At 36.9% G+C, this 13,733-nt stretch overlaps 1 protein-coding gene across 1 annotated transcript in view; it reads left to right on the top strand.

Moving 5' to 3' along the window:
• The first annotated feature begins 12,685 nt into the window (after nt 1–12,685).
• The window catches only part of CCDC73 (coiled-coil domain containing 73), a 99,793-nt gene continuing 98,745 nt past the window's right edge, over nt 12,686–13,733 (top strand). Inside the window, exon 1 of the mRNA XM_067749507.1 lies at nt 12,686–12,823. Within this exon, the coding sequence (XP_067605608.1) occupies nt 12,686–12,823 (138 nt within the window). The remainder of the gene's footprint in view (nt 12,824–13,733) is intronic.

The raw sequence follows: 13,733 nt of genomic DNA on the forward strand, positions 1-13,733 counted from the left end.
CTTTATAGCCTCCATTCTGCTCCCTGGATGTGTTCCTCTAGTCTGTTGGTTTCTTCTTGGCTCTACCTCTGGATTCTTGGCTCAGTTCTTTGAAAGGCTTTTCATTTTCCATGAGAAATGGTCTCTGTTTGCAACTGAGTAACTGTTTCAGTCTTGTTTCCCACTTGTAGAACTTTGGTGGCCCAGAGGCTCCTTCACTTTGAGCTGTCTCAGTCCTTTTTAGTCCAAGCTGGCAGTGCTCCTACCAGTACTATTAAACAAACAAACAAAAAAACCAAAACCAAAAACAAAAAAACACACCGAAACCAAAAAACCCATAAACTAACTCAAAACAAAAATCATAACACTTTCTGAGTTTCCTATGAATTTTTTCTCCAAAGCCACACCCATGATTGTTTTCAAGATGGATCTCTGTCTGCTTTGGACATATCAGGCTGCTCTGAGATAATGCCCTTGAGATTCTTATATAGTAACATTGCCTTGCATTTTCTGAGGCATTAAAGGGTCTTGCTTTGATATTTCTTTTGAGCTCTTTCTTACTGTGAAATTTTTTGTTGATTAGAGACTGGAAGTGTGAACTGGTTTTAATTTTCCAACCCAGTACATCTTGGGCTCTTTATATTTCCTAAAAATTTGACTTAATGAACCTAAACAATTCCTTCTTTAATTTATCTGTCTTTACATAGCTTTAATATTCAGCTAGAAAAAAAAAAGACTAGTTGACACTTCCAACATTCTGCCTGGTAATCTCCTTAGTCAGATTCACATTTTAATTAGGTACATTTTTTATCTTCCAAGTTACCTTAGTACTTTGGCCAGTTATTTTGTGCCATCTTTACAGACTCTAGTAACACTTCCTCATGGCTCTTCCAGTTTCCATAGTCTTTTTGCCACTCTTCTAGCCTCTGCTTACCATGCAGTCACCGCATCAGTGCTACATATTTTAGGGTTTTGTATGGCATCATTTCATTTCCAATATTCATTTCTGTATCAGTTACCTGTTGCAGAAAATAACAAACTACTCAAAACTTAGTGTCTAAAACAACAATAATTTATTATTTCTCATAATTTTGTGGATTGACTGGGATGTTTATCTGTTGACCTTATGTAAGCTGTTTCATACAAGTTTATTTAATTGATGGGTTTGCCTGGGGCTGAGTTCAGATAGAAAAGATAGAACTCCTGGGTTGCTTTCTTTGTATGTTTTTTCACCCCAGATTGCTTAATAACATGGTGATCTCTGGGAAGTATTCCAAGAGTTCAAAGGCAGAAACTACAAGACTTCTTGAAACCTAAATTCTGGTACTCAGACAGTGTCAATTCTCTCACATTGTATTGATCAAAGAATGTAATACAGCTATCCTAGATTCAGAAGGGTTAAGAAATATATTTCATTTCTGGATGAGGAGCAAGAGAGCTCATACTGCAAAGAGGTGTGAATATTGAATGGGAGGAATTTGTCGCTGTTAAACATGTATGTAAGAATATACACAATATATAAATAATCACCAGATAAGAGAGGTTTTTATGTTTATAAAACAAAAACATGATTCAATGCAATCCCTATCAAACTACCGCATTTTTCACAGAACTAGAACAAAAAATTTCACAATTTGTATGGAAACACAAAAGACCCCGAATAGCCAAAGCAATCCTGAGAAAGAAAAACGGAGCTGGAGGAATCAGGCTCCCTGACTTCAGTCTATACTACAAAGCTACAGTAATCAAGACAGTATGGTACTGGCACAAAAACAGAAAGATAGATCAATGGAACAGGATAGAAAGCCCAGAGATAAACCCATGCACATATGGACACCTTATCTTTGATAAAGGTGGCAGGAATGTACAGTGGAGAAAAGACAACCTCTTCAATAAGTGGTGCTGGGAAAACTGGACAGGTACATGTAAAAGTATGAGATTAGATCACTCCCTAACATCATACACAAAAATAAGCTCAAAATGGATTAAAGACCTAAATTAAGGCCAGAAACTATCAAACTCTTAGAGGAAAACATAGGCAGAACACTCTATGACATAAATCACAGCAATATCCTTTCTGACCCACCTCCTAGAGAAATGGAAATAAAAACAAAAATAAACAAACAGGACCTAATGAAACTTAAAAGCTTTTGCACAGCAAAGGAAATCATAAAGAAGACAAAAAGACAACCCTCAGAATGGGAGAAAATATTTGCAAACAAAGCAACTGACAAAGGATTAATCTCCAAAATTTATAAGCAGCTCATGCAGCTCAATATCAAAAAAGCAAACATCCCAATCCAAAAATGGGCAGAAGACCTAAATAGACATTTCTGCAAAAAAGATATACAGATTGCCAACAAACACATGAAAGGATGCTCAACATCACTAATCATTAGAGAAATGCAAATCAAAACTACAATGAGGTATCACTTCACACCTGTCAGAATGGCCATCATCAAAAAATTTACAGACAATAAATGCTGGAGAGGGTGTGGAGAAAAGGGAACCCTCTTGCACTGTTGGTGGGAATGTAAATTGATACAGCCACTATGGAGAACAGTATGTAGATTCCTTACAAAACTAAAAATAGAACTACCATATGACCCAGCAATCCCACTACTGGGTATATACCCTGAGAAAACTGTAATTTAGAAAGAGTCATGTACCACAATGTTCATTGCAGCTGTATTTACAATAGCCAGGACATGGAAGCAACCTAAGTGTCCATCGACAGATGAATGAATAAAGAAGCTGTGGCACATATATATAATGGAATATTACTAAGCCATAAAAAGAAACGAAATTGAGTTATTTGTAGTGAGGTGGATGGACCTAGAGTCAGTCATACAGAGTGAAATAAGTCCGAAAAACAAATACTGTATGCTAACACATATACATGGAATCTAAAAAAAAAAAAAGGTTCTGAAGAACGTAGGTGCAGGACAGGAATAAAGACGCAGATGTAGAGAATGGACTTGAGGACACGGGGAGGGGGAAGGGTAAGCTGGGAAGAAGTGAGAGAGTGTCATTGACATATATACACTACCAAATTGAAAACAGATAGCTAGTGGGAAGCAGCTGCCTAACACAGGGAGATCAGCTCAGTGCCTTGTGACCACCTAGAGGGGTGGGATAGGGAAGGTGGGAGGGAGACGCAAGAGGGAGGGGATATGGGGATATATGTATATGTATAGCTGATTCACTTTGTTAAACAGCAGAAACTAACACAACATTGTAAGGCAATTATACTCCAATAAAGATGTTAAAAAATTAAAATTAGGGCTTCCCTGGTGGCGCAGTGGTTGAGAGTCCGCCTGCCGATGCAGGGGACACGGGTTCGTGCCCCGGTCGGGGAAGATCCCACATGCTGCAGAGTGGCTGGGCCCGTGAGCCATGGCCACTGAGCCTGCGCGTCCAGAGCCTGTGCTCCGCAACAGGAGAGGCCACAGCCGTGAGAGGCCTGCGTACCACAAAAAAAAAAAAAAAAAAGAAAAAAAAGAAGAAGGCATAGAAGACAGAAATCAGCAGTTCCAACATAAGAAAATGTCGGTGGAAAACTGGAAAACAGTGGTTGTACATCTGAACCAGGCTAGGTTGGAGCAACAGAATGCAAGGATGTGGGAGAGTCTTGACTAGAATCATTTGATGTTTTTGAAAACGTAGAAAAATTATTGACTGACATTTTTTGGAGCATTTGGAGAAAGTAAGTGGCAGGTACAAAGCAAAGTAAGAAATGGAAAAAAGTCTCAACAGTTATTAAACTTGAGGACAACTGAAAAGGACATATAATAATATTTTACTTGGCTTGGCAGTAAACAATATTTACATAGTTTTAATGGTTTAAACCAGTAGTTTTCAAAGGTTTGAGACCTTTTTATACTTTTAAAAATTATTAAAGACCTTAAAAAGAGCTTTTATTTATATGGGATATATCTTTTGCTCTTTTCTGTATGAGATGAGAAATTAAAACTGAGAAAATTTTAAAATGCTTATTCAAATAAAAATAACAAATCATGAAATTGTAACATGAAATAACATTTTTATAAAAAATAACATTTCCTTAAGCAAAAAAATTTAGTGATTAAAAATGGCATTGTTTTCTATTTGCAAATTTTCATATCTGGTTTAAAAGGAAGCAACTGGATTCTCATATCTGCTTCTGCATGCTTTTGCAGTATCATAGTATGTAGCTTATGGAAAATTCCACAGTACATTAAGGAGAAAATAAAAATAAAGAAGGCAAATAACACTGTAGTATTATAGTGAAAATATTTTTAACCTTGCAGACCCCCCTTCCCACAGTTTTAGAACTACTGATGTAAGGTGACCTTTGAGCCAATCAAAAACTGAACATGGAAGAAGGGAAAGTGGTGGTGATTGTGTGTGATGTAAGTGAGCTAAATCAATTACTATAACAGGATGTAAAAAGTACAGTAAAATGGATACATCAAGAAATAGAGTTACATTATTTGGAAATATAAAGGTATATATCAGAAGAAACGGCCAAAATTATTGAAAGTAGCAGACTCTGGGAAGTGGGAATTGGGAAATGTAGACCAGATGATCACTGTTTTCCAGTGTTTCTTATCAGCTCTTTTTTTTTAACCAAATGCAAATATTACTTTGGTTAAAATTAAATAACAAAACAAAGCAAAGAAAGAAAATTAAATAAGACATGACCCTGCCCTTAGGGGTCATCTAATGTAAGAGTTGTCTTATATAACAATAATTACTTGTAAATATATGTAGATATACATAGTTATGATAGATTCTCAATGATATAGTAGCATGATAGATTAGAATTCCTTTGCAGCAGGTAATATAAAATTTGACTGAAACTGTCTTAAACAAGAACATTTATTATCTAACATTATGCAAGCGTAGAGGTTGAGTAGATTCCTGGTTTGGTATAGTTGGTACCTGAGCAGTGTTGTCAAGGACCAAGTTTCTTTCTTTATTACTATTCTGTCATCCTCACTGCCCTCAAGCTGACTTACCTTGTGGTCAAATGTGGCTTCAGCAATTCCAGGTGTTAAGACTAGACAAAACAATATCCAGCATAAGAAAAGGCTCATTTCTTCCTGTGACTTCTAGGAGCAAGGAGAGCTTTCCCAGAAGCCTCCCTTCAGAATACACTTTCCTTCTGAACTCTTTGGCCAAGATTGAGTTGCTTGCTATTTATAAATCAATCAATGGCAGGAGTAATGGGATTATGTAATTGGTTTAGTTTAATCTTCTGTGGTGAAGAAGATGTTTGGGAATTAGTTACTGTGACTCTAGATATAAGATGTATTTTAAGATAGTTACATATTATAGCTGCTCAGCAAAAGGAGAGAACCACTCTAATTAATGAGACCAAAATGACTTCTTGGGGGAAGAGATGTTTTAGTGGAGCCTTGAAGTATGGTAAGATTTATAGATCAAAATGGGAGTAGGGATATATACAGAAGAAAGTAATTCCTAGGTCATAGGGGTGTCTGGTGTATTACATAAATGGACACCATTTCTACCCTCTCTGTATATACACCCTTTGCAATGTGACTTTGCATCACTGTACGTTAAGAAATGGAGTGTATTTTTTCACCTCTTGAATCTTGGCTGGCTTTGTGCTTTGCTTTGGCTAATAGAATATGACAGAAAAAATATTACACGATATATGAGCTTGGCCTCAAGAAGCCTTGTATGCTCTGCTTTTTTCCTCTTGGAACCCAGTCCAGCCACTATAAAAACAAACTTAGACCACCTTAATAAATTTTGAAAGGTATGTGGCCCAACTGTCCTTGTACTCCAGCTGACAGTGATTCCCCTAAAGCAGAGTCATCTGACAGGCAGCTGATCACAAACTCACAAATAGCCCTAGCAGAGAACAGAGAAACTACCTAGATAAGCCTAGCCCAAATTGCCAATCCTCAGAATCTTGAGTTAAATAAATGTTTTGTTTCTTTTTAAAAATTGAGGTATGACTGACACGTAATGTTATATTAGTTTCAGTTGTACAACATAATGATTCAGTATTTGTTATGTATTGCAAAATGATCACCACAATAAGTCAACGTCTGTCACCATACATAGCTTTTTTCCTTGTGATAAAACTTTTAAGATTTACTCTCTTAGCAACTTTCAAATATACAATACAATATTATTAACTGTAGTCACCATGCTGTATATTACATGCCCATGACTTATTTATTTTAGAACTGGAAGTTTGTACCTTTTGATTACCTTCATCCAATTTCACCCCCACCCCCATATCTGGCAACTGCTAATCTGTTCTTTGTACCTATGAGGTTTTTTATTTTTAATTTTTGGGTTTTTTTTTTTAGGTTCCACATATAAGTGAGATTATACAGTATTTGTCTTTCTCTGTCTGACTTATTTCATTTAGCATAATGCCCTCAAGGTTTCATCCATGTTGTTGCAAATGGCAAGATTTCCTTCTTTTTTTTACTGCTGAATAAGATTCCATTATATACATATGTATATACCACATCTTCTTTATCCATTCATCCATTAATGGACACTCAGGTTGTTACCATATGTTGGATAGTGTAAATGCTGCAGTGAACCTAGTGGTACATATATCTTTTCAAGTTAGTGTTTTCATTTTCTTTGGATAAATGTCCTGAAGTGCAATTGCTGGATAATATGGTTGTTTTATTTTTAATTTTTCGAGGAACCTCCATACTGTTTTCCATAATGGCTGTACCAATTTACTTTCCCACCAACAGTACACAAGGGTTCACTTTTCTCCACATGTTCTTTCTTGTCTTTTTGATAATAGCCATTCTAACAGGTGTGGAGTGATATCTCATTGTGGTTTCTATTTGCCTTACCCTGATGATTAGTGATGTTGAGCACATTTTCATATACCTGTTGGCCATCTGTTTGTCATCTTTGGAAAAATGTCTATTCAGAGCTTCTGCCTTTTTAAATTGGATTGTTTGCTTTTTTTTGCTAGTGAATTGTATGAGTTCTTTATGTATTTTGGATATTAGCCCCTCATCAGATATATGATTTTCAAATATTTTCTCCCATTTGGTAGTTTGCCTTTTCATTTATTGATTTTTTTTGTTTTTTTATTGTTGTTTTTGTTTGCTGTGCAGAAGCTTTTTAGTTTGATGTAGTCTCAGGTGTTTATTTTTGCTTTTGGTGTCAACTCCAAAAAATCATCATCAAGACTGTTGTCAAGGAGCTTAACTCCTGTTTTCTTCAAGGAGTTTTATGGTTTCAGGTCTTTTGTTCAAGTCTTTAATCCATTTTGAGTTAATTTTTGTGTACAGTGTGAGTTAATGATCCAGTTTCATTCTTTTGCATGTGGCTGCCCAGTTTCCCCAACACGATTTAACAAAGAGACTGTTCCTTTTCTATTGACTTTATTTCTTTAAACATACTAAGCATATATTCTTTTTAAAATGTTTATTTATTTATTTTGGCTACGCTGGGTCTTAGGCATGCAGGATCTTACAGTACCCAGATACTTGGTCAAACACCTGTCTAGATATTGCTGTGAAGATAATTTTTAGATGAGATCAACATTTAAGTCAGTTGACTTTGAGTAAAGCAGATTACCCTTTATAATGTGGATGGACCTCATCTAATCAGTTGAAGGATGTAAGAGAAAAAGACTGAGGTTTCCCAAGGAAGAAGGAATTCTGCTTCCAGACTGCCTCTGGACTTGAGTTGCAATATTACCTCTTTCCTGGGTCTCCAGCCTTTTGGCCTGCGCAAAAGATCTTAGACTTGCCAGACCCCACAATCACATGAGCCAGTTCCTTAAAATAAATCTCTTTCTATATATACACATTCTATTGGTTCTGTTTCTGTGAAGAACACTTACTAATATAATACCTATCAGAATGGCTAAAAAAAAAATAGTGATACCACCAAATGCTGATGGGGCTTTGGAGAAACTGGATCACTTGTACAGAACCAAATGGAATGTAAAATGGTATAACCATTCTGAAAAATAGGCAGTTTCTTTTAAAACGGAAAATTGACTCAATATTTATTCAGCCTGGCAGTTGCACTCTTGGACACTTACAACTAAAAAATGAAAACATGTGTTCATGTTAGAAACTTGTACATGAATGTTCATAGCAGCTTTATTCATAAGAGCCAAAAACAGAACAACTCAGATGTCTTTCAATGAGTGCATAGTTAAACAAACCATAGTATATCCACACCATGGAATGTTGCTCAGCAATAGAAAGGAATGAACTATTGATACACACAACAACTTGGACAAATCTCAAAGTAATTATTACGAGTGAAAAGAATCCAATCTCAATGGGTTGCATGATATATGATTCCAATTTATAATATTCTTGAAATAACAAAATTAGATAGAGAAAAGATCAGTGTAGTGGGTATGGAGACAAAGAACCTGCATGAGGGAGCCTGTGTTAATGGTACAGTTCTGTATCTTGATTGTAGTGGTATAGCTATACAAATAATAAACTTGCACAGAATTATAAACACACAAAGACACATACACAAACTAGTGTATGTATAATTGGTAGGATCATTATAAGCTCTGTGACTTGTACCAATGCCAAATACACAGTTTTATATTGTACTCTTATTATATAAGATGTTAACATTGAGTGAATGGTGCATAGGACTCCTTGTACATTTCTTTGCAACCACCTGTGAATCAATTATTAAAATGAAAAGTTAAAAAGAAGAGCTTCTTGGGACTTCCCTGGTGGTGCAGTGGTTAAGAATCCGCCTTCCAATGTAGGGGACACGGGTTCGATCCCTAGTCCAGGAAGATCCCACATGCTGCAGAGCAACTAAGCCTGTGCGCCACAACTACTGAGCCTGTGCTCTAGAGCCCGTGAGCCACAACTACTGAAGCCCGTGTGCCTAGAGCCTGTGCTCCACAACAAGAGAAGCCACTGCAGTGAGAAGCCCGCACACCGCAATGAAGAGTAGCCCCCGCTTGCCGCAACTAGAGAAAGCCCGCGCTTAGCAATGAAGACCAAATGCAGCCAAAAATAAATAAATAAAAAATAAATTAATAAAAAAAAAAAAGAGCTTCTTGCAGCCTGATTCATACATTTTCTGGGTTGAGAAAGACATTGAAATGCCTTGGTTTTTAGTAAAAGGCAGTTATCCCAGTCCTTCTTTTTTAACTTTCTTGGGTTTAAGGATTGCATTGCTGTTAATTAGTATTCACACCACCCTTACAAAATGCTTTATATAAAAGCAAAGTTTAGGAAGCACAGTATCCATCTCAGCCGTGGTATGAAGGGATTAGTGATGGGTCAAGCCTTGTCTGTAACATTAGGAACCCAGCCTTTGGGTGTTAAGGGACAGAAAATTTGGTCTCAAGGGTACTAAGGTAACAGAAAAAGCCTCAGCCACAGAGAAATAGAATAGGATCATTGTTGCTGTTTTGTGTATGAAGATCAGAATAGCAATGATGACAAACCTGGAGTGTTAAACCTGGAGGGTTATGGGATACAGGTTGTTATATTTTTATGGTAACTGTGCTTCTACTTGAAAAACCTGAGTAAGTTTTTTTTTAGTTAAAACAGAATGGGCAAGTCCATGTGGAGGCAGAGAATTTCGACACAGTTTTAGGTTCTGTGGTTTGGAGACAAAAGAGGAGCAAGTTTGGAGTGGGAATGGAGACAGTAGCATGAGCTCAAATGGGCAGCCAGGGCAGGATTCTTCTCAAGACCATCCTGTCAGAGGGAAGGCTTGTGAGGCTTTGGGAAATAGGCCAAGGAGAATGGGGTAAAGTAGTAGTGTTTCTCTTCACTTATAGATTTTTATCCTGTAGGCAATAAGGGGCTAATCCAGATTGAGTAGAGAAATGACACAAATGTGCTGTAGGAATTTCAACCAGCAGTATTTTATAGGAGAAATTAGAGTGGATGGAGAGTACCTATATGGCTGAAAACCAGTTTGTTTGTTTTTTAATTTTATTTTTTGGCTGCGTGGCATGTGAGATCTTGGTTCCCCGACCAGGGATGAACCTGGGCCCCCTGCATTGGAAGGTGGAATCTTGGCCACTGGACCGCCAGGAAGTCCCCCAAAACCAGTTTTATTCAACAAAAAGTGTTGTATTGGGTTGGCCAAAAGGTACCGTAACATCGTACAGAAAACCCGAACGAACTTTTTGGCCAATCCAATAATTCAACAAAGTGGTGAGGGTCCTGACTCACATGGGAGTATAAGATAGATAAATGTATTTATGAAAATGCTTCTGTACTCTAGTAAATCTTTTTCAGCGTGGACTAATTTGTATCTCTTCATAGTCATACTCTGCACGATCTGTATATAGTGCATCAAACTTAGAAGTGTGACCTTAAATTTAAATTTTGTTTAAAAAACCAGGAGGTCAATAAAATTTAAACTGCTTAACAACTATGTATACAAAAAAAAAAAAAAAAGAGACGTAAGAGGACTAACGCGACTGAATCTTTAAAAAAAGGGCTGGAGTTTGAACTTGAGTACATAGAAAAAAATGGTAACATCCATGGAAAAGAGTTAACTTGGGAAGAGAAGTTGTTTTGCTTTTCTGTGTGGGTTATGGTGGGAGGGGCATAAAATGGTGAGATTGAGGGACTGGACTAGCAGCCCTCCCACAGCTGGTTGAAGCTTGAGTTTGGACCATCCTATGACTTGGTGGGCCACAGCTGACAGGAGTGGGGAGGGAGGGAGAGCCCGAAGGAGAGCTTTGGGAAATGATTACCTCTGGGGTGCAAAGAATGAAGCAAAGCGGGTTAAGTGAAAAATGGGATGTATAAGGGCCACAGCGAAGTTTAAATAAGTTCCAGTCTTAGTCCCAAAACCTTTAGACTTGACATATTTCTGCCTACCACTTCCATTTAAAAGTTGGGGTACTGTCACATCTTAACTCTGGACTGTTGTCATGACTTCGATTCATGTTCAGTAATTTGGAAGGGGTTTTTAAAAATACGGTGACTTAACAATATGAGCAGAGTTGTTTGGCTTTGGTATGTTTAGTCCCTGCTTATAAAAGATGGCAAGAGAGACTGTTCTGGACCACTGTGCTTAGAGACCCCTCATGCATAAGAAAGAAGTGCTGTGTAAGCTCTGTAATGAATGGGACCATTCTAGATGTGTGTGAGCCCTAGATCACGATGTCTAACATTGTAAAATACATAAACTAAAACACCGGCAGCTTTACCTTTAGCCTTCTCAAAGTCATATCTGTTTCTGAATTCCCATGTCACTTCCCATGAGAGCATGTATGAATCTTTTTCTATTTTGGGTAATAACATTGGTTATAAATTTACTCCCTCTCCCCCTTCTTAATACTGTAGTTTAGTAGTTTTTAGCACTTTCTCCTTTGGCCATGTCTGAAAGAAAGTCTGGGGAATTCCCTGGTGGTCCAGTGGTTGGGACTCCTTGCTTTCATTGTCGAGGGCCCGGGTTCGATCTCTGATTGGGGAACTAAGATCCTGCAAGCTGCACGGTGCAGCTGGAAAAAAAAAGTCTGACTGAGCTGTCCTGTGAAGAAGATAATGGGAACTTCAGTTTACTCCAGGTTACACAGTCAAGATTTTAATTTCCAGACTGAAGTCTCTCTTCTATAAATTGTCTGTTATTATTTTTGCCAGTGATATTTTTTGCTGCCAAGAGCTATAGAATGATATAGAATAGTATCATGAAAAACAGGTCAGTTTCTTAAAAGATGTGTTTTTGATTTATTTTTTCCTTTTGGTTTTTAAGCAATTTGGATTATTTAATATATGAATCATTTCTTCCCTCAGGTAACTGTGAGAGATTAAAAACCAAGTTCCCCTACAAAGGAACAGAGATTCGAGGCAGATGTTACAAAGTTTAGGAAATACGCAGCAGCTCTAGAGGTTGGTATCTATCCTGTGACCAGTTCATCTTATGATTTGCTTTTTGGACTTTATTTGTTTGGGGTTTCCTACTTGGTGTCTGGTCTGCCCTTCAAAGCTAACACTGCTTATGGGTAATGACAAACAGCCGAGTTCTACCCAGGTAACAGACATACCTTGTAAAGAAGGCCCTACCTTACAAGATTAGAGCCAAAGCCTTTCAATTCTGTGGAATGTTATTTTTAAGCTGGCTTTCACACTTAACTCCCGATCTGTTAATGGTAGTATGTAGTGGGTTAAAATGGGATTTTGTAAGTGATCCTGGCAGTTTCACTCTTAGTGTCCCAGCTTAGAGCTGGGTGCTGGAAACTTAGCATCTCCCTTAAGGGGCAGTAGCTTGACAGGCTTCCCTACGCAGAGTCTTGGCATTGGGTAACCCTGCCTCACCTCAACCCCTGGTCCTGGAGCTGTGGCTTGATGGCTCCTTAAAGGCCATTTCTGCCCTGCAGTGGTCATAAAGGGAAGACGGATAACTAAGCTCAGGCAAAATGTCAAGACCTTTGGCTTTATCCTAAAAATGGAAACTAAAGATATTGGTAATGATTCTCTGTATAACATCTTGAATCTGTTACACAACCAATTTAAGGAAATGTATTCCATTGTTATTTCATAGGAAATAAATTGCTGAGTTCCAGCTTCAAGGAAGAGCTAAATATTACATCATATGATATCTCTCTTGATTGAACTATTAAAGCATTGTATCAAAAAACAAGAAAATGTGACATTGTAAAGCCTTTGGAAATATAAGTTGTAAAACAGCAGATAAATTGAATTGCAAAAGAAAAAAAAACCTTTTTATATTACAGGAAATAAATGTTAATATGGAGAATGATTTTAAGACTGAGTTAGCATCATCTGTCTTCACTCTTCAAAGTTCTTCAGAGACATTGTTTTCTATTCAGCTATTAGATTTCAAAACAAGTTTACTGGAAGCATTAGAAGAATTACGTATGAGAAGGGTAAGTTTCTTTTTAAAATGCTTTTTTAAATCAGAGAACTTTATTTTGTCTTAAGGGAAAAAAAAGGCAATGAAATAACCTCTTATTTAGAAAGAAGAAATACAGCCCAGATAACAGAGTAAAAGAGAAAAGGTCAGATTTAGTCAACATCAGGAGATGGAAAAGAAGAAGTTATAAACTAAAGTGAAAAATAGAGATTTGGTAAGTCAGCTAGTACTGAGTGCCTTGGAATTCATAGATAGCATTACAGTTTGATACTATGGCTGATTAAAAAAAGAACTGCTCTTTCAGGAGATTATAGTTTTGTTACGGCTGTAAAATGGGTGCCAATGAAATGATTAAATATGAAACAAGTAACAGGATTAAGTGACAGAATAAGTGTATGTAGTAAGTATTCTGAGTTCAAATAATAAAATATCCTTATTTTTGGAAGTGATAACCTTGAGATTTTTAGAAAGGAGATATCTAGTATAAAATTGTAAAAGATGTTTGGTTTTAGCAGGAGATCTGTATTGGACAAAAACCCTTAAAAGCATTTCATTTCTGAGATTCTGTGGGTCTGAATTTGCAGAGCATGTTGTCAGCTCTCTATTAGATAGGTTGGAGTTAGTAAGATTCTGAAAAGAAGAAAATAAACTCTAAAACACTGTAATAATGATCTAGGGATGTGGTCACTAGGACTTATGTGTAACTGAAGATAGAACAAAAGAGACAGAAAGGAGAATCAATAGAATTTGCTAACTTCCTGAAAATAAGGTATAAGTGAGAGAAAAAGAGATCTGAAGCAACATTTTTATTATATGAACCCTGTTCTAGGATTTAAAAATATTGAGATTTGTTGTCATAATAAGAAAATTTAATTACCACAACGTTCATCATGTATAAAGCTACTTACGGGCTTCCCTGGTGG

Source organism: Pseudorca crassidens, chromosome 9, assembly GCF_039906515.1.
Source record: "Pseudorca crassidens isolate mPseCra1 chromosome 9, mPseCra1.hap1, whole genome shotgun sequence".
Classification (NCBI taxonomy): Eukaryota; Metazoa; Chordata; class Mammalia; order Artiodactyla; family Delphinidae; genus Pseudorca; species Pseudorca crassidens.